The sequence below is a fragment of the Musca vetustissima genome, unplaced genomic scaffold (assembly GCF_032173495.1).
Source record: "Musca vetustissima isolate MV318-11 ecotype Yass unplaced genomic scaffold, APGP_CSIRO_Mvet_v1 utg6724, whole genome shotgun sequence".
Classification (NCBI taxonomy): domain Eukaryota; kingdom Metazoa; phylum Arthropoda; class Insecta; order Diptera; family Muscidae; genus Musca; species Musca vetustissima.
In genome coordinates this window covers 330,601-352,550 of record NW_026885980.1, presented here as the reverse complement: position 1 = coordinate 352,550, position 21,950 = coordinate 330,601, and the positions used below count along the sequence as shown (strand labels likewise).

Genomic DNA, 21,950 nt, shown 5'->3' with positions numbered 1-21,950 from the left:
ATCGATGTTTTTATGATTTCTAAAGGCTATTAGATTTTTTGCCATAAAATGGAAAATATATACGGAATTTTTGTAAACAAATAATATTAAAAATTTCACTAAAATTTGTTTATTTATGTTTCCCATATTAAGCTTTTTTAATATGACATTAAATTAAAACGTTTCTAAAAAATTTTAAATGTACACGTTCTTGAATTGTTTGAATTATGCTGAAGAAAATTATGTTAATATTTAAATTATATTATTGAAGAAAAAGTGTTTATGGTTTGAAGCCAGATGTGCTTCTTGTTTTCGCAATAAATCATTTTACTTTTGCACCATAATTTATGTTGAAGTGGTAAGTAAAATTTTTTGCGTTTTTATTTATTTTCAATAGACTTTGTTGTTTCTGTTTATTCCTGTCATATCAAAGAATATATACAAAAATGTGTGTGAATAATTCGATAAATATTTTGGAGAAATGTGAAATTATCCATCAACAGTGTGTAGTTTTTTTAAAAATTAATTTTCTTTTTATTTATAGATGTTGTTTATTTTGATGTTAAATCCATTTATTGCTTTTTTGATATGCAAATAATTATTAATGACCAAGGGGGTTTGTTATAATTCAATTTGACAGGAAATGAGAAACTACTACCATATTTTTCATGTAAACGTTGATCTATAAATTTTGTTTTTCTTTTTTCAATCAAGCCCAGAAGCCATAAAGAACGAAAGAAAAAAAATACATTAAGAAACTATTTGCATATTTATTGATGTACGTGTATGGTCCGAAAGATATTAACAATAAAAAAATATATTTAGGAACAACTACATAAGTGTTTTCAATTATAGCACACATTTTTTGTGACTCATAATTCAAAGTATTCCGGATACGACTGTATGATTGTATGTTGTTTTGTCTGTCCATATATTGCAATTAGAACACATATATATTATTCAGCCTTTTGAAAATTTGTAGAACACAATTCATAAGGGCTTTATTAAATCTTTTGAAATATTTCTTGTATTTCTTGGATATATATGAATGTCTTTATTTCTAATATGATCTAAACAACCGTACTTTTAAGTTCGATTTTCGCATTTTGTTATGTTGGTACACATGTCTGTTACATACATTGGTAGCGAATTTGAATTGTCCGATTTTTTGACAGTTTTTTTACTATTCGACAAAATAGTTCAAGGAAACTGTATTAATAAATAAACAGCCTTATTCTGGATATTCGCAAGCAAAAATGTTTTCGGTTTCTCTCCCTTATTCTGTATGATTCCCTGTTCATTCAAAAAATGCGAGCTTAAGTTTCGACTTGTAATTTAAGATATAATGCCCAACTGTAATCATATGTTATAATATTTTCCAATATTTTATTTATTGATTTGTCTAGCAAACATTTTCATTTTATTTATTGTTAATTAAAATTTCTATAGATAGAAATATGAAATGAAGAGACTCCACCGTAAAATTGCTTTGTAATTAAAAGAAAATGCATTAATGTTTGAAAATGTGGCAACATACAACGGCATGTGAAACATCTGTTTACTGTGTGATGCAATTTGGTGCAACAAATACAACGAGGAGGAAATCTGCGATCGGATAAAGTTAATTCAACAAATAATTGTCTGCCTTTGTATTTAATTTCCTCAAAGTCTTAAAGGCGATTTGAAAGAAAATTTTTTTTAGCTATGTTATTGTTTTTTCATAATTTTTTGTTTGAGTTTCCGCTGTAAGGGTCAATGATTTTATTTGGTTTTTCTCTTCGAAGTTGAGCTTAGTGATCGATAATTGGCGAAACTATCTAAATCTCAACTGATTCTCACTAATAGTCTTTCAACCTCTGTAAATACAAAAAACCAAAATCGAAGCGTGTAATAAATAGGCAAAACCTACAATAATTCCCCTGACTTTCCTTTCAATAATTTACTCATAAAAACACTTTCATTCTACGTCTCGCATTCTTCAACGCCTCTCCATTTATGTTCTCGTTAAACATGCACATAATAAAATTTATAAGTTTATTTATATACAGACAAACCCACACATATATATATTTACATGAATATGTGCGGAAAAAAATAAAATCCAAATGTATAACTAGCAACAATAAAATAGAAAAAATAAAAAAAAATAGATTTGACAAAGAACAAACAAACCTACAATTTTGGTACTTTTGTTGGCTTCTTGGCAATACATTTCGTATGTATGTACATATATTATACAAATTGTTCCGGGAAATCTTCTTCATACAAATTGTTATAATAAAGCTACCTAAATTCATCATAAGTTTTAATACTCAAACAGATGGAACTTAATTGGCCACCGAGACATATGACTAAGATATTTGGTTACTACTGTGACATGCAAAACAATTTGTCAATGTTATGAAATCTGATATTGATGGATTTTAAGAAGAAGAAGCTTTTGCTGTTGAGTAAATATGAAGGTATGATCTGCAATTTTCAGGTTAATATACGTATTCGAATATGCAAATACGTATGTACATATCTAGTTTTGTGTAAATACTAGTCACTTGCCCCACAAGAACTCTGGGCTAACAAAAATACATAATTTAGTTTCTTTCGTCACAACGAAATAGTCACTGTCATAGGCATCGTCATCAATTCAAATCAATGTGTAATATAGAGATAAAAGGATGATGAGCTAGCTGCCAACCGGAAATACGATAAGAAAAATCCACTGACTTCAGATTTTCTCACAAACAAATGATTCATGATAGAAAAGTGCCAAAGATAAGTAAAAGGCCAGACAAAAAACAGGCAGCTGTTTGGATAACAGTATCACCACTGATTGTGTTACTTGATTTCCTTGGTCATTTACAAACAATCTGGTACTTTTTTCCATTGATATTTTTTTCACATGGTCTGTGTGTAATGGAACTGCTTGTCATGGATGTTTTTTTTTTTGTGTTAGATACATGGATCGCTTACAACAAACGGTCATCACGAGTTTCCATTGATATGTTTTCATGTTTTGTCAACGTTTTGGCTGCTGTTTTGTTTATTTTTGTAATATTTTTAGGGGAATTTATTTCGTATTAACGTTGAAATTCTGCAGCAAATGAGAAAACAATATCTTTTTTATGAGTCTAAAAACTTTGACCACCCTCCACCATGAGGTGGAAATTTAAAATAAGAGAAATCGATCGGTTTCTTTTATATGTAATCGTAAATATTTGGTTGGAAGATATGGCACCCAATGAAAATATAAGATGTCGAACTTTAGCCAATTCGATTAAGAACGTGTCTCAAATACCGAATAACGAGGTGTATCGTTATATGGGACCTACCTCGAAACTTAAGTCAATATTGATAGTGTTTTTTGTTAGAAGATTTTCTAGCCAAAGAAAATGCCAATTCGTTCGAAAAACTTACACAAAATACCAAATATTTGGGGTATCGTTGGGCACCATATAGTTGTAATGTAAGTGAAAATGCAAAACTCTATCTAATATTTCCTATCAGCCTTATTCTTGACATCAATTCACCGCGAATTTTTTCGCTCTTCCCTTTAAAGTTAAGCAGCGAATTTTCGCATTTTCACTTTCTCCTTATTCGGATCTGCGTCGACGGTGAATATCGGCGTCGAATGAACCACGAGCTTTACAATTTATACGCAGACATCGACATAGTCAGTCGTATTGAGCTGCAGCGACTACGGTGGCTAGGCCATGTTGTGCGGATGAATAAAAATGCCCCAGCTCAAAAGGCATATAAAAACGAGCCTACGAATTAGATGGAAAGACCAAGTAGAAAACAACATCTTGGAACGTGCTCTTCCAAATTGGTGGATTTGCGCACAAGACCGACGTGCTTGGAAATCTTTTTTAAGCTCAGCTTATGGAACAACCGTTCTGTAACAAGCCAGCTAAGTAAGTAAGGATTACAGGAAGTCGGAAAATCTCGAAAATACTTATTCTATGACTATTTTGAATATTATCAATGGTTGTATGCATATTTTTAACTCAAAAGCATAATAAACTCAAACGAATGAAATGCCGTTGAAAAATTGATAAATATTGCCACGGAATGTATAAAGGCAATAAGGAATATTTATTGCAGAACTTCGATCACTAAGCTTCAATTTGAAGAGAAGAACGAAATAAAATCATAAAATGATGTTCGCCCTTACAGTGGAAAGATCAAACAAAAATTATGGAAGAACAGTAATAAAGGTACAAAAAATAGTTTTTCTTTCAAATGTATCGTCTGCATGATTTGAAGGACAAAATAAAGGATGTGGAGAATATCATGCAATAATTGGCCACTTTAAGAAGTTGGGGAGATAAAATATCGAAATTAAATAATTTTGTTTAAAAATCCACGAAAATCTTTGTTAGAAAAATCAACAAATTAAATATTGAAAAATGTTATGAAATTAGATTACAATGGGGCAATACACTTTATAGCTTAAATTGAAAAAAAACTATTAGTGTTGCGAATATTTTTCAACAACCATTATCGACAAATGTTTTTTGCTCTTCCCTGTTAGAATAAGAATAAGGGAAAATCACTCCCTTGCGAATATCCAGAATAAGGCTGTGTATATTTCGTAATTTCAACAGACTGACATACATTAAATGTTATTCTGTAGTGCTATTTTGTTACTGTTTAACGACAGAATTACCGACCATTGTCGAAATCGGAACATTTTTATTTGCTTATAACTTAGTCAATTAAGAGACTTTTTCGGCAAGTTAACTGCCAACATAAAGTAGTCGTTAGGTCCTACACGAAAAATGTGTATTTTAATTTTATCGATATTTGTTGGTATTAGAGAATAGCAATACTGATTAAGAATATATGAATATTCTTTATGGGGTGTCACACAGAGAATTTTTAGGATTTTTATTCAAATCATTCATCAAAAATACTAATCTCTTTAAGACGTTTATTGTTTCCCTAAGTTAAAGTAAAGACATTCACAAATATGACTATGGGCCAACAGAACTATATTCCTTCTTCCCTCCCCAACTCTCTACACTCACCACGCATAGAATGTATATCAGTAAATATTATTGGCACATTCATTTGAGTTAAATAGTCCGAAAAATTGATTGTTTTTGTCCATGTTTGAAATAGCCAAAAACATTCGTAACAATATCAAGGACATACACAAGGACGATATACGGGATGGGATGGATATGCCAACTCTTAAATATCCCTTAAAGCCATTACATCAAATAAAGAAGTCATACATTTATATTTCGTAGACATAAATTTGTTGTAGTTGGGAAAAATGTTCCGATTATATGGCCATTAGCTATTATAAAAGACGGAAACCGGAAACTTTCACCCAAAAACAAAACAAAAGCGAACGGAACACAAACGCACACAGTTTAATATTTTTATATACCCAATATCCGTTGTGCATATCCTCATCATAAAGTGATACCGAAAAGGGATGAATGGACAGATAAAAGCTTATCACTTTACTAAGCAAATACAATCTGCTGCGTTCGGTTGTCCTTGACAATAAAACGAAAGGGTTTTAGTTAGCTGCTTTTTTATGCTGATAACGGCTATTTGCCAATTTCGACAGTGTTGTTTATATGGGGGGCTTGTTGCTTGGTAAACAGTTTCTTTGTTTTGGTAACTGACGTTAATGACCAAATTTTTGTCAAAGGATGAGGCATATTCGTTTTCGATCATCGGAATAGGTTTTGGTTATTATAGATTTGTAAACATTGCTTTATACAAATATTTACAATTTTAAACAATTGAAAAACAAAGCTCATTTTCAATCTTTCCTGAGTTTTTACATAAATCTCTACATTGGGTAGAATTTAAAAATTGTTAAAAAAAGGTACTCTTCTTAAATTAAATTAATGTAAATTTTTGAAATATTTTTTTTATTTCTTGTATCCACACTTACCTTAGAACAAGCCAGTTTCAAACGTATAAATTAAAATACTTATATACCTATTAACATGATGACTCAATTACTTGCAGGATTTTAAATATAATTCTTATCATTAATAATACGATAATAAACTTATAATTAAACATCACTTCTCGTAAAATTATATTCGCATATATCGTGTATATATTTATCTGGGTTTTATTAATATCGCAGATAATTAATGCCCCTTTCCAACAAGCCATTCACAATTCGACTACTTTCACATAAAGCATATGCATACGTACGAGTACATATGTATATTAATATTAGCTTATTTTAAGATAAAAAGGCAACGATAGTGTATGTAAGAGTATGTATCTCGTATCCCAACTCCCATCTCCTTACTTCCAACAATGAAAGACAACATCCTTAAATGACCAGAGCAAAGACAACAGCGTCTTTGCCCAAAAAATCCATTTACTACAAGTCGGTCGCTGGGTGTATTATATTTATAGAGCAATAGATAAGACATACATATAACGTATTTGGTAGATATATATTTATATACACATACACTTACAACTATGAAAATAAAGCACTACTACTTAACATACGAAAAAGAATGGAGACTACATTGAATCGAATGAAAAAAAAAATAACACAACAACAAGACAAATGTTAAGCCACAATGCCAATGTGGTCCGACCACCGCATAAGTACAACTTCCAACACTCCGCAAAAGCGTTTAAGCCACGTCAGCATCGGCATCTTCTTCGAAACTTATTTGCCTGGCCTTCAAGCGACTACAGATTACATGGCGATGGTGACGCTGAGAATTGGTTTGCAGCGATGACGAGGATGATGTCGATGAGCGTCTTTGGCATTGGCCCTTCATTACACCACATGTACTACCACTGTGGAGAGCCGGTAAACTGGCTGCAACCACAACAGCTGCTCGACAATCTGTGCTGGTGTTGTGTAGCATGGCAACCATTTCACAATCACCGCCACAGGGAATTTGCATTTGTATCTGGACACGGGTGCGCTGGACAACTTCATCACTTGAGCGGCGATTTGAGCTACGCGATAAAATACTGGACGAGGTATTGGTGGTGGTGTTGGTATTTGAGCTAGTCGTGGTGGTGGTGACCAAACCGTTGGCGCCCTTCCGCTTGCCGCCACATGGCTCCCAATGGCCACAGGTGATGGTGCTAAGCACCGCCATCCACAAGCTGAAGATTAGTTTGTAAAATCCTTTGCGGAATTTAGTCGACATCAAGTTGTAGAGTATGGGGTTTATGGCTGAGTTCAGGTACAACATGATGCGACTAAAGTAGAGTATATTGTAGTAACTTTCCAAACCTAAATCGTGTATCTTGTCCGGGGCCAAGATGATGCCCAGAGTTAAGAGACGAAATGGCAGAAGGCAAAGGAAAAATGCCACCACTACAGCTCCCAACATAAGGACAACTTGTTTGCGGGCTTTCAGGCTTAGCTCTGGTTTAATGGGTCGTATGCGCATCATGGGTCCCGTATCGGAAATGAGATTTTTTGCAATTATCCCATACAGGACTATTAAAATGAACAGTGGAAAAACGAAGAAGACAGCGGTGATCATGAGGAAGAATCCCAACGTCCAAATGGTTAAAGCTTGAGTAAGACACACCGGTACCGAGGATCCATCTATGTAATCAGCATATTTATATTCGGCCATCCACAATATTGGACTGTGACGATTGGGGCGGTGTAAGTGAAGAGATACATGGGAGAGAAAAAATGAAAGAAATAGAAGAGAGAGAGAGACATATTTTTGAAAATAACCAAAATTAGCCAATTTGAATTTTAAAGGGCGTGATCTTGGATTGTTTTTGGCTAGGATGTCAAGGACAGTAAAGAGAAGAAGAAGAAAAAACAAGTAACGGGTATTAGGAAAAGGACATTAATACGAATGAAAATAAAGTCGTTTGGGTTTTTTGGGAAAGCATTGTGGATTGGCTGGACGTAGAGGACTTGAAAGGTTGAATGGGTTCTACCAAAGCGGATTTTTAGGGAAATTATTGTAAAATTATGCTGTAAATTATTGAATTGATTTATAGTCTAGTTATACGAAATTTTAATAAAAAAATATGTAGTAAAGATAGTAAAGATAACAACCAAGCAAGGGCTTCGAAGAAAAATATATTCCTAAATGGTGGACAATATGGACCTACATTGAAATTAATAGTTTTAGGAGTACACTAATCTATAATATAAACAAAAACTAGTGATCAGAGCAGTATAGTCGGTCAGGGCCGACACAACTACTACGAAAATGAAACTTTCTGCGGTTCTATATTCCAAGCCTTGGCAATATTTCGCGTTATTTGCACACTCTTGATCGATTATAGGCCAACAGCTCCACTTTCTAACTCTGGAAAATTTTCCAAATCTTGTTTCCCGAGGAGAGTATTTACGCCATAAAATAGAAGTATGATTATTTTAGGTGCTGGTTGATTTGACCCTCGGAATATTGACCGCTCCCCTTCACCTAGACTAGAAAATCTGACAAAAAATAAATCTGACAAAAATAATGTTTTCACCCCCGAAATATCATCTCAACATCACCAAAAATTATAGCAGTTGCCCTTGACTATAGCCGGAACTTTGAGTTAAATTTCAAAGCTATCAGCGCAAAATTTCCATTCCCTAGTGGTGTAATACCTTTAAATATTTAGGTATAACTCCCACATCCGACTACATACAACAATATAATTGGTAAGTTCAACTACTCATCTTGGATATACTATCATATATGGATGTACTTTCAACTATTACTCCTTCAGGAGTAAAAATATACCATGCAGAATACAAATTTTGTAATTTTTCACACAGAAGTCTGGGTCCATTAGACCCGCTAAATATTGACTAATTTTCATCAAAAACGAATAAAATTAAAATAAGGATAGTTACTAATAATAATAGGGATCTTCTTTGGTCAGAACCCATCCTACATGCAAAATTTCGTGACGATTGGTCCATAAATGTGTGAAACGGATTTGATCCAAATAAACTAGGGGTCTACAATCAATATCTAGTTGAGGCATATTTTTGTCGTATCAAATGGCTCATACCCTCATTAGCCATAAAGTGGATGGTATAAATATTAGTTCTACCCCGACACGAAGTCTCACAAATCCGATAAAGACAAGAATAAAATAGAAAATTCCTACTAGCCGAACTAAAAATCGCCTAAACTTTTAAATACAGTCACAATAATTTATAACGACAACATTTATAACAACATATAATTAATACGGCAGTTCCCAAAACTTCCGAGAAAAGTTCGGTCCTTTTTAGGATATCGCTTATAACGACTATAAGCAATATAGCAATTTAGCCAGTCTCTTGACCGTCGTTATAATCGATTTCGACATTAGCTTAATTATCATCAAATTTTACAATCATTTCCATTTCGCATCTTTCACAGGACAAATAGAAAATAACTAGCAGAGCAAGTTAATGTAAATAGGTAGGTGGGTGAATTGGACGGGAAGATAGACAGAAGAGAGACGAAAGAAAGAGAAAGTGATGAGATTGATAAACAAACAAAAAGAAAAAGGCCAATGAGACTGAAAGCAGATGGTGTAACATGAAACCGAGAAAGCTTTTAACAAACAGCATTATCAGATGCCGCATGCTGTTCAATCACCCGGAGGGGCGTTTCTTGGTTGGCTGGCGCAAAAGGACCCCCGCCGCCAGCGTCATTGCCTATTGTTTTAAGAACATTAACACGTTTCCGCTCTGCAATGTAAAGCAAATTAACCCCTTACCAATCGAACTGCATGTAATTAATGTCACTGTGGTCGTCTGCGTTTAGGGGAAAGTATTTTTCGGTGTTTTCTTGGTCCCCTACTTTCTCCGATGAAATGAAATTTACACCATGAAATGAAAATATTTGAAAACAATCGGTTTGGTCCTAGTGGGTTGGTAAATGTTTGAAGGCTTTGGTGTGACAAAGCTTTTGGTTTTGTTTTCATTAAAAGCCAACGATCTCATAAAAGAAAAGGAAATAAAGTAGAAAATGTCATTGACTGATAAGGGTGACATTAAAAACAAACGACAACAACCAAAATTATTAAAAAAAACTAAAACAAGGGAAAATATAACTGGAAGAGAAAGGTCGGTAGGAAAAACATGTCGAACTTATTTTTGTCCATGATTTTGAAATATTAAAACAAAATATCAAGCCATTGAAAGTAAGTTTTTAATAATACAATTTTGTGGGCCTTTGCCTACCACAATGCGTATTTGAATAACCACTCCGTTCCATATTGTTGTTGTTATTTTCTCCGTTCGCATCGACGTTCATTACAGCGAATGCTTCAATCATGTCCTTCTTCTGCTGACTTGTGATGGACATCATGTTTATTTCTTTTTTGTTCAAATATTCAAGGAGCAGAGACTGTTATCAGCGTTTAGTGGTTGCAAGTGTAAAGACTCATGGTGAGTGGTGGGGTGTTGGTGATGAGTGATGACATATTAACGGAATGGTTTAGAAATACATACTTCAAATTTCCTTACCAGAAATATGAAATCAATAATAACAAAATGACAATCGCAAAATACTAAAAAACGCGTGATAATGACATTAATGAGCTTTTAATGGGTTTGTTGCTGTTGTTGTTATACGTATTTTCATATCTTATTAGCAGAGAATCCTAATTGATTATAATGTAATATTGATGTTATGTTTTTATATATTTTTGTTATTAGATAATTATTTGAATAAAACATAGAAATTCAGTCAAATGTAAACTCTTCAGAATTGAATCCACTAACAATCAACTGGGAAAGTTTTGGCATCACATGTCCATGAAAGAGATAAATTATTTATCTTACAAAATGTATGATAAATTATTTTTAGACATTGAGAAACCTAGTGGTAATCAACACCACCGTGGGCATATACAAAAACTACTCATTAAATGTTGATAATTTTTTTTTCTATTGAATTTGAACCCATACTATTTGCCCTATCAAATTTAAAGAGAAAATCTCAACTACTCTTGAAGATATAGTCGATTTATTGCATAAACACCAGACAGAAGTAGTTCTTAAACTTTAAACGTGTTTTCTTGAAACAGTTTTTCTACATTTGTACATTTGTCACGATAACTCAAATGTTTATACATGTAATCGGGCAAGATCTTCCTTAGTTTCGTTAATTTTGTTAATTTTTGTACGTAGTTCATCCACCTAATTCATACCAGAAACAGCAAGGTACTTTTTTTAAGTTTTTTGGAATCGGAAGGACTTTTTGATGCAACAAAATGATTTCACTTCATTTTCTTATTTTTTAAGACTTCCTTATACTTATATGCAACGTCTTTAATGTAATGCTTTTCCATTTCCCAGTCGGTTGAAAATCCTAAAAATTTAATCGAGTCCGGGGGAAGTCCCCTAAAAATAAATTTAAAGGTCATTTCCGAGTAATTTAATAATACTACACAACTACCACTACCGGCCGGGCCAAACATTTTGGAATGTATTCAAAATTCTTTAACCCATTACTGGCCATAGGCAGACAGAAAAACAATCATATTTAAAATGTCAGAAAGCCTTAACGAAATGTTTTTTTTCAGTTTTTTTATGTTCATTACAGGATCAAATTCCGCGCAACAAAAAGGAATGTTCTAGCAGAATCAAAATTCATAAAAATATATATTATAAAAAAAGGTCGGGAACTTCATATGGTGACTGTGTCATTGTAAATTGTGTAAACAACCTAGTATTTTGTTTGTTTGGGTAAATGAAAAAGCCAAATTCCAGACACTCTGGTTGGAAAACTGGGCTGGGCATCAATGTACCGAAAATAAATAAAATTAAAAAATAAAGAAGTATTTTATTCACCAGGAATGTCACACTTCTGTACTTTTATATGGGGTCTATGGAAAACATTGAACTTCATTTTATGCACCTTATTTGGTGGGAAAATGTTGTTAAACGTTCAAAATACCGAAAATGGGGTGATAGCGTTAAATGGGGGCTATTAGTGGGTAGATTCGACACGCCATCAGTACGCAAACTATTAAATTACAGTTAATTCTAAATCCCATTATCAAGGAGTACCACGAAACATGGACCAATATTAATAATTTGATGTTGGCGAACTTTCTACCTAATGAGAATCTAATGTACCAACCTTGATTTAAAAACCTCCTTAAACTCTCCTTCATAAGGAAATTTGGGGATACCGTTATATGCAGCCTTTCCTAAAAGTGGACGAATATAGATCATTTTTGTTAGGAAGATTTTCTGCCCAGTGAGAACTTAAATACAAACGGAATGAGAAATTTAATATTCTCGCACACTTCACGTGTTGGATATACAAATATAATATGTAAACCGAGTACATATAAGACTTTTTTTATGGATGACTATGTTTCCTGGATTAAAAAAATAAGATCCATTTGTCCCTCTTAATATTGACCGATCACACGGCGCAACAAAAATTTGGCTGTGGAAAATTCCTTTTGAGAATAAAAGTTTTTAACGATAATGTGAAGAATTGAAAAGGATAATTTCGCCATAGGCCATAAGTTATCTGAGCAAGGAACAGGTTAAATGGAAAAATGCGAATTAAATGTACAAATATAAATGTGTTATATTTGAGAACAGTATAAAATCCCTTAAGAGAGAACTATGTTGTTTTTGTAGCAGCTTAAGCTGCGACCTGTACAAAGTGAAGATTTTGTAAGTTGAGTGGGTTTACCCAGACATTTTAAGGGTGTAGCGTGTTATGTGGAACATTAGGTGGTACATGCTGCTATCGTTTGGGGGTTTTATCCGAGTATTGTATTTGCCCTGTTTTCTCGCATTGCTTTCTCAACTGCATAAATGTGAATACGATCCTTGACCCAAATTATGACAGTCGATATCGAGTTGTTTCGATCGATGTTATTCAATTTGTATAAATCATTCAATATCGAATATATTCCATCGAAATGTCCGATAAAAAACTATCAAGGTTGTGCTCGTAGCCAACATAGGTGTCGAAAACAGAATAAAGCCAACAGGAATACCAGCAAGGATAATGTCGGAATTGGCTCAATATATAACACAATAAACCACATTGGATGTATTCAAATAATATCGTATAATAAATGATATATTTAGACAAATTAGAATCTGAACGAACTACCGACAATTTGAACAACTTGGATCAAAACAGTTAGTTGTAACAAGATTCATTGCTATAAAATAATAAATACAAGAATAATGAAGAGTCTCCAAGTTACAAATCACAAATACGTAATTTTTGAATTTCGATCAGATGGTGTAATACAGTATGTGTGATCGTATCGAAATGTATTGTCGAATAAAAATTCACTCGATATCGACTTCATAATTTACCCCTGATTGATAGGCACTAAATTGATAGGACTTAAGATAGACGGAGGATATATTTTACAAAAAAAAAAAAAACGTATTTGATTCAGCTGAAGACATGTCATTCCAAAAAATTCTGCAATTGGTGCAAGCAAATGTAGTATCATTATCCTACGGCGAATTTACCCTTCTGTGTTCTTAAAATACCAACCAAAGGCTTTCATTCCCAAAAAAAAATTTCGACCCCTAAAACTATAGGCACCAGACCTACATGCAAAATTTCAGCTATTCGAATTTCAGAAAATCGAATTTGGAGAGTAATCACGTTTCGAAGAAACTTCCATGTACAGCAGATTAACGGCATTTATTTTAATGAAAGTATTCTTGGAGGTTGAGTTCTTTAAACATTTGGTCTGTCCCGAACACAAGACCCACTGTAATCGTAAACTTATCGGCGCATAACGTGGTATACTCGTACTTAAACCATTTGAATAATTAATTACATATTTTTATTTACTTTTACAAATTTTTGTAAGTATTTAACGATAACAATACTCATTTATCAAAAACCATTTTCACCTGTTTTTATAAATTATAAATATCTAGTAATTAATAAGAAAATATGAATAACAACAACAACACCAAATCAACTACAACAAATGTTCACCATCACACAAATTAACCATTCACTTGCAAATATTAATTTTGTATGGATCGTGTTTATGCTAATTTTTTAGATTTGTCAATACCACAACAACAACCACAACAAAAATAACAATAACAATATCAACTACATTGAACACTACGCGGCATTTGCCGGCTACGCTTTCTTTAAATCAAATGGCTACCGGTATTTATTGCATTTGGTTCAACTCTCTACATGGCATCCATCATGCATTCCAAACTACTTCAACATGAATGGAAAATAAAAAAAAAAAATACAACAACAAATTATGAATTAAAATGATTTCAATGCGCCGCCAGAGGGGTGTTTATGCGAAATGGCATGAATGAAAAGTAGGAAAAAAAACAACCAACGATTGAATGAATGAAAAATTTAATATGGATGGATAGGTTTATAGGTGGGTGGGTGGTTGGTTGGATGTAAGATTGATGAATGACAGACAACCAATTAATTACCATAGCAATTTGTCACCACTTACCTCGTAAATAAGGCAGCAATACCCCATGCCAGGGAACAAATCAGAATTGCTCGCGTCTTAGTGCAAACATAGCCCGCCTTTAATGGTTCACAGATGGCATAATAACGTTCAAATGATATGGCCAATATAGTGAGGACAGATGCATGGGCCACTGTCAATTCTATGAATGGAACGGCTTTGCCTGGAATGAAGAACAAATGAAACAAAAAATAAATAAAGAAATAACTAATAATTTATGAAATTTAGAAAATAATACTTACACATTTCATGCCCCAAAATCCATGTTTCCGGTTTGGTATTTAATTCGACCAACACGGTTGGAGTACAAACCAAGAGTACCAGTAGATCGGCAATACTCAAATTTGTAAGAAAAATATTGGTGGAATTTCGCATATCTTTGGTCCGTATGATCACAATGGGTACCTGCAAAAAATATCGTAAAATAAAATTATATTAAAAATGTCGTTAAGTTAGGCCGGGAAGATCCATCACCAAAAGTACACTAACAGCTACTTCCAGTAAAATTTCCAACCTACACTGCATCGATTGATTTTGGTTTGTTACCCCAAAAGTGGACATGTGTCAACTCAGTTTTCCAAGATTATTTTGGGGGTCTGAAGGCAAATAGTGCCAAACTTTCAAAATACCCTATGTCGGAGCACTATGGATCAAATTGATATTTTTGGTATCCCAATAATAACACAAAACCAGTGAACGGATCCCAGTTGTTCAATAAATAGCAATTGTCTACTTATGTATAGTTATATAACTAGTTACTATGTTATCTAGTTACTTTATACCCAAAAATGGAACACAAAATATACTATTGACTTCATTTGTTGATTGAAAACGTTTTCTAATTCTGTAGTTACTGGTAATGCGAAAAGTAATGAATCGAAAAAAAGCAAAACAGAAAAAATAATTGTCATTTTCTTCAGACTTTATAATTTTTTGAATTGTGAAAGCAAATGTTTAATAAAAATGTGTTTTATACAAAAATATAAGCAATCAATATTCACAATGTTGAAGATGAAGTGCCATATAAATAAAAATTTCAAGAATCTCAAATTCATATGTTGAATCTAAGGTAAGTTCTGGTTTTGCGACACAATAAATACATATGCAATTTTTTTCAACAAAATTATTCTACAGATTTTCAATAGATGTCAATTCAGAAGCATCCAACAGATTGGGGGAACAAATAAAAGTTTGAAATACATAGGTAAATATTCTCCAAAAGCTTCTTCTTAAGAGACCAATACCTTTAGTTTTATTTTGTAATTTTCTATTTCAGATGCTTCAATATTTCGTAGAGGACAGATTCGAAAAACAGTCGAGAGACAAAAGAAATCGCAAAATGGCGGTGTGAAAAATCAGATATGATTATGCTCAAAACATAACAACATAATAATGATGAAATAAATAAAAAATATGTATTCAAAATAACTTTTATATTTTCAATTTTCCAAACTGTTATAATAGCTACTTTGCTATATATTTGTAACTAGGAATAATACTTAAGAATAGTATCTACCCAAATGACTGGTTACTGATAAGGCAGGCAGGGGACAATTGACTTCCCCAATGACATACCTATGTTAAATTCACCAGTCTAGGGTATGAAGTGGTAACTAGTGGTAGTTACAGGTAATTAGTAAAATAGCCAGCTCATAACCAGTTACTCGAACTACTGGGATCAGTATAGTCGGACGGGGTCGACCATATGTTATCCTACACAACCACAACCACGAAAATCTTACATTCTGTGGTTCTATATTCTGAGCCTGGGCAATATTTCGCGACATTTGCAACCTCTTGACCGATTATATGCCAACAGCTCCAATTTGTAACTCTCGCATATTTTCTAAATCTTGTTTTCCGGAGGTGAATATTTACGCCATAAGATACAAATTTGGTAACTTTAGGTTTTGGCTGATTTAACCCTCGGAAAATTAACCGATCATCATCTAAACAGCCGTTCTAAGTATATGTTCAGATACCCTTCACCGTGTTAAAAATTTGATGTTCTACATATAATAGTGACGTCTCGAGCGTCTAGAATATCTGACAAAAATAAAGTTCCGAAAATTATAGGCGTCGCCCTTGACCATAACCGCAATTAAAAAATATTAACCTATAGGGGTATAATGATATGGGTCTTCTTAAATGCAAAATTATACACCAATTTCGTGACGTTTGGCCTGTAACTGTAGTCTGTATCGTATTAGTATTCAATGAGAAAAGGTTTTGTGATACCCTGAATGTTGCATTTTAGCTTTGTAGAGTACCGATTATTGTGGGTGCTATGATCTGGAGATCAGACTTCTCTAACGATTTAAATTGATTTTACTTATTCGGGATCATTGAAAATTTTGTTCCCATTATTAGACTAACCTCTACAGAATGCAACAATCCGTTCAGCCCATTGATTTTCCAAAACCCCCTCCCATTTCCTGATATTTAAAAGCTAACAATTCTCGCCTGCGAATCAACGCCCCATTAAGAAAAATCAAAGACAATCACTACCTACCAATAAAGCAGTGCTAAATTCTTCATTAGACTTGACTTACCATAACATTTCCAATAACACCCATTAGCATGATGACAATGCAAAAGAACATCGCTGTGGTGCGAATATAAGCAGGAATTTGTGGGATTTCATTTTCATATTCGCTGGTGGAACTGTTACTACTGGCATTGAAGGGTGATGAATCGATCGAATTTGTGGAAAGTGTTGTTGTTGAAGATGGTGGGGGTGGTGTCAATGTATTGGACTTGAGATGTATGTCATTGTTGTTGTTGATGTTAGGTGCGGTGGTGGTAGTGGTGATTTCATCACTTGCTGCATAAATGACTTCATTGTTACGCTTATGGAGTCGAAGAGTGACCCCATCGACGCCTTGTGTGGGGGAAGTTGTTGTTATTAATACATTGTTATGGTTAGATTGTGTTAGTGTTGTTGTGTTGCGATGTGTTGAGGAGTTTGAAAATGTTACCGATGCCAACTGGACACCAGCACTGACCTTCGGCATATTGATAACGAGGAGTAGCCAGGCGAGAATAATAAAAACTCGCCATCGAACATTTTTGCATGTGCCTGACAGCGGAAACGATGATTTGGTATTTTTATTTGGTTTGAATGATTTTGCTTTTGGTTTTGTTGTTGTTGCCGTCGTTGCGGTGGGTTCGCCATTGTCATGCTGTTGCTGCTGCTGTTGATTTAGTTGTTCTTGTTGTTGTCCTTCGTATGCCAGGCGTTTGAAGCGACTGACCACCAGGCATTCACCCACAGCCTTTAAAGGACCACTCGAAATCGCCCCAGACGCCGCCGCCGCCGCTGCCCTTTTGCTATACGTGGTATATAGTGGAATGGTAACTTCAGGGACGTTTTTCAATTTCAATTACAGTCTTATTGTTCACATCCGTTGGCCAAAAACTCCATCATTATCATAGGCCTCATCATGGTGGTGTTGGTTGTGGGATACGGAAAGTAAGTGCTAAGTGCCACGTAATCACATGACTTCTTTCCGGCTCGAAAGAAAGCTTTTTAATTGCGTGGCCTACTTTTTTATGTTAAACATGGAACGGATGTTGTTATTGGTATGCGTGTATGTGGTTTTGTGATATCCACAGGATACTGCGTGGGAAGGACACTTGTTGTTGTTTTAGCAGCAAGTACAATGGGGGTTTGCCAGTTTATTGTTTTTTCTTTGGGATGTGTTAAAAAAATCTTTACGATTTTTTGGTATGGCTTGGTTTTGTGGGATGGTTGAGCAGTATCATCACTTTCAATCGAATGGAATTCCCCACATATTTAAAATAAATTGGTCTCTTCTTTGAAGTTAATAAATCTCCAATAGGTTTATATGATTCTAGAAATAGAAAAATATATAAAAATACTTATTAATATTACAAAACAGTAAATAAATTAAATTAATTTAAATTTTGAAATGTTTTTTTCTTCCAGTAAATAAATTTTGGAACATCCAGTCATAATCTTCAAAATTTAATACTTTGTACATTCCTATATAATATTATAAAAATATCGTTAACAAAAGTAACGACATTTGAGTCGTATATTTTGAAAGTGGTCTAAGTCAATTTTTCTTTTATTTAGATATATAAAGGTTTGGATTTGATTTGCTTCAAAATATTGTGAAGTGGTATAAATTAAGTTTGTGGCCTTGTGCCCTTAAACATAATAGAATGTATGACATACTACGCTTTGTAACCTTTTCTAGAAAACCAAGATATTTATCAGAACCTAAAATGGACTTAAACTACTTTCAAACTAAACTTATTTTACAACATTTTTTTTGTATGTCCGGTCTATGTGTTAGAATTTGGAATCAACGGGGGTTTCTATCCGTATAATATAACAATACAATATTTATTTGATGTAAAAGTATTATTCTTGAAAATCTCCATATTGTTGTTTGATTATAACCATTGTCTGAACATGTCCAGCCGAACATAATTATTCATAATTTCATTATATGCTAAACTGACAGAGATGCTGATTTTTTGTTTGCAAACAAAAATTCATGATGAGCATATGGTGTCCGGCAATATGGATTAATTTCATTAATCATAATCGTCAAAACCATTTCATTGCTAAGTGTAGGCAAAGTTTTCTATTTCACAGCCACACACAACCCGACATACACTCACACACACATAGAAATGTTTGCATGCGCCAAATAAGTTATACAAAATAATCCATTCATCCGTTATTCTGTCTGTTCTTCTGGAGGGACGACCACTGCGTCTCTCTGCGTCCACTCATTGGAAAGACAAAACACAAAAAAATAATAATTAAATGCGAATGAAAAATGGAAATGGCGACAGAAAACAATTGCGAATGAGACGAAAAAAACAACAGAAAGCAAAGTATTCAGATAAAAACTTAATAAAAAAATTATAAAACAGCTGAGACAATCTGGACCATATCGCTGGCCGTTGGTCATACTTTAATGCGTTTGCTAATGTTTTCTTTTCCGCTTGCATTCCTGCTGTGATGAGTGATGGACGACGATGATTTGAATGCTATCCATCCAAATACAAAAAAGAAAACATCTGGAAAATGTATTTCCATTTGGACTATGTCGGATAAGGTAAATTGTGTTCTAATTACTGCCATCTTTACATTTCGATTGATATTCGCCACATTTATAATTGAGATATTGGAATTTTGGTAACATTTGCCAGACAAAATGTTAATATGGAGCTCATGATCAAGAAAAATTCTGTTTGGGAATGAAAATCCTTATAGAATATATTAATTACACATATTACAAATTCGAAATAGGTCAACATATTTGCGATTATTTCAGATTATTTTTGAGATGACAAGTATTCAGTCATAACATAATAGAACGTATCTCAAGCGCCTTCTTCGTCCTTCTTATCTTGAACGGCACAAGACGAGATTTTTTGACAAACAAATATTTAAAATAAAAAATCCCTCATAAGATTGCAGATAGGGTTTGAAAATTAAAATTCTTACTACTTCTAGAATGTTTGGTATTGAAAATGAGATATATCGGCCATTGGTATTGGTACTTTGAGTTCCCATTGGGTAAAAATTATCGATATTGGTCTACTTTTTTAGCATAGCCCCATATAACGACATTCCCCATTATTCGGTATTTTGGGGAGTTTTAACTCAATTGACTGTAATCTCTTTACCAAATATTATCGATATCGGATTGGATAGCCACCACCCAACGCACGTTTGGGCGTCAAATCTTCCTACCTACTTCATGGAAGTGGTGTATGGAAATAAGACCGATCGAACGAACGACTTTTTACTTGTACTAGGGGGAGTTTCCTTCTAGGAATACCACAAATCATCACCATTTTACTAGGTTAGTTGCTCTTGTAGTTCATGGCCAGGCATTTCTTGGTCGATATCGATTTCGCGATCCTTGGGAATTCGATTCAAAGCCATTCAGATTATATTATGGAATGTTTTCTTAAGATGTGGCGAATTCATCCTAGCTCTAGGGTGTTGGGTCAGAATGTTCTCCATATGATCCTGAGACATTTGTTTGTGAATACCTGTAGCCGGTCACTTTTCACTGCCGTATAACTGAATCGATTTTAATGGAACTTGATGGAAATCGAAAAGCTAATTTCAACAAATAAAAAAGTGTCAGTCGGGTTGCCCGTAGATATATACCTCAGCCTATGGATGACAGAGGTCTTCGGAGTCACACACAGGTTTTATTATTCGTTTTATATAAATATGTTTTTATTGAACAGAACGGATTTAAAGTTGATGAAATAGATTATTCAATTAGCTTCAAATAAATAATATTGTCCCCTTTTGGAGGAGGTACAGGAGGAGAGGGCTGACGTGTCCCACTTTTGGACTTGATATAGGCTTGGTAAAGATAATAGGTTGTGCAGAGTTTTGTTCTAATCGGACATTCCATTCGCCTCAAATTGGATTTATAAATATTGAAAATGTTGACCATTTGCGGGGAAGGTACAACAAGGAGTGGACCAATGGATCCCATCTTCGAACTTCATCTAGACTTGGTAAAGATAATAGTATGTGCAAAGTTTGGTCCAAATCGAACTTTCCATTCGCCTGATATTGGATTTATAAATATTGAAAATGCTGACCTTTCATGTGGGAAATACCAGAAGGAGTGAACCAATGTGTCCCATCTTCGGACTTGATCTAGGCTTGGTAAAAATATTAGGTTTGAAAAGATTGGTTAAAGTCGTATAATCCGTTCTCATGATATTATGAAATACATTTTTAACACGATTTTGACCATTTTGTGGGGGAGGTAGCAGAGGGAGTGGACCGATATTCCCCATCATCGAACATGAAATAAGTTTGGTAGAAATATTACCATGCGCAACGTTTGGATTAAATCGGTTACTCCCTTCGAGAGTTATTGTGCGCACCAGACGGCCAGACAGGCGGAAGGACATTTGTAAGTCGACTCCGAATTGTCTAAAACGGACCTGGTCCAAAGAAACATGGGTCCAAAACCAATATTTCGATGAGGCACATTTTTGCCGTATCAAAGTATATAAACCCTCATAAGCTGAGGTACAAAAACGAATTTATCAGAAACTGGCAAAACTGTGAGTTATCAATTTCTGTGCGATTTTCGATGTTCAACTTACAGTGAATAAATCCTCCTTAACTAATTCAACAAATTTTGATATTCAAATTGTAAAACAAAATTGCTAAATGTAATGTCATAATTTATGTAAGAATATTTATAGAATATTTTTGGCACTTCGAGTGTTATATGCTATCGCTTTTCATCGCCATGTTATTATCTGTATGTCTGCTCGCAACGATTAAACAATTATTTTTATTGAAATATCTGTCAGCAATTTGGCTAATTGTCAAGAAAATTCGCAATTTTCTTGTTATTGGTTAAGAAAATAAAAGCGGATTAAAAGCAATTGTCAAATGTATGCGGATGCCAGGAAGTGGAAACGCCACAACTATCTACTTCTCGCGAAACTAAATGTTTGTTTTGCCTCGTTTGTAATCGTTCAGCGGCCAATTTTCTGAACTAATTTATCGATAA

The 21,950-nt window shown here is 33.8% G+C and overlaps 1 protein-coding gene across 1 annotated transcript; it reads right to left on the bottom strand.

Moving 5' to 3' along the window:
* Nucleotides 1-6,602: 6,602 nt before the first annotated feature.
* LOC133333363 (bombesin receptor subtype-3-like) lies at nucleotides 6,603-20,338 on the bottom strand. The gene is made up of 6 exons (XM_061541674.1): nucleotides 20,253-20,338; nucleotides 17,559-17,736; nucleotides 16,959-17,411; nucleotides 14,649-14,811; nucleotides 14,389-14,569; nucleotides 6,603-7,584 (listed from the first exon to the last, which is right to left on the bottom strand). The coding sequence occupies exons 1-6, from the start codon at nucleotides 20,336-20,338 to the stop codon at nucleotides 6,603-6,605; spliced, it is 2,043 nt and encodes a 680-aa protein (XP_061397658.1).
* Between the last annotated feature and the right edge of the window lie 1,612 nt (nucleotides 20,339-21,950).